This window comes from Pundamilia nyererei, unplaced genomic scaffold (assembly GCF_000239375.1).
Source record: "Pundamilia nyererei isolate P.nyererei 1_Seehausen unplaced genomic scaffold, PunNye1.0 scaffold00202, whole genome shotgun sequence".
Lineage (NCBI taxonomy): Eukaryota > Metazoa > Chordata > Actinopteri > Cichliformes > Cichlidae > Pundamilia > Pundamilia nyererei.
The window spans coordinates 1,103,286-1,103,745 of NW_005187603.1; the positions used below are offsets into that span (position 1 = coordinate 1,103,286).

Consider the following 460-nt stretch of genomic DNA (forward strand, 5'->3'; position numbering starts at 1 on the left):
CTCGCTTTTGTCAGTTTGCCCCAGGGCAGCTGTGGCTACAACCGTAGCTGCCTCTACCAGTGTGTGAATGTGAGAGTGAATGAATAGTGGCATTGTGAAGCGCTTTGGGTGCCTTGAAAAGCGCTATATAAATGCAATCCAGTATTATTATACAGACGCTGATTGATGGAGAGCAGTTCAGCCTCTCAGCTGCTCCCCAAACCAAACAGATCGTCATATTAATCTGTGTTTTAGCTTTCATCATCAAGATAAAGATGAAGCTAAAATAAACCACCAGTCCTCCTTTTCCTGCTGTGTTACTTCCTGCAGTGCCACTTTAAAGTGAAGCGCTGTGCTCCTGAGTGTTTTCACCCTCTGAGTCGTACCTGCTGCAGGTGTGTGCAGAGAGCTCTTACCTTGGGTCAGGAGCATCAGCCCAGCAGCCAAACACATCACTTTGTAGAAAGCCATCGCTGTAAGA

General features: G+C 47.0%; 1 protein-coding gene across 1 annotated transcript in view; it reads right to left on the reverse strand.

Moving 5' to 3' along the window:
* LOC102201477 (mast cell tryptase-like) overlaps positions 1-460 on the reverse strand; it is a 23,755-nt gene extending 23,295 nt beyond the window's left edge. Inside the window, exon 1 of the mRNA XM_005747734.1 lies at positions 396-460. Within this exon, the coding sequence (XP_005747791.1) occupies positions 396-450 (55 nt within the window). The 5' untranslated portion in view covers positions 451-460. The remainder of the gene's footprint in view (positions 1-395) is intronic.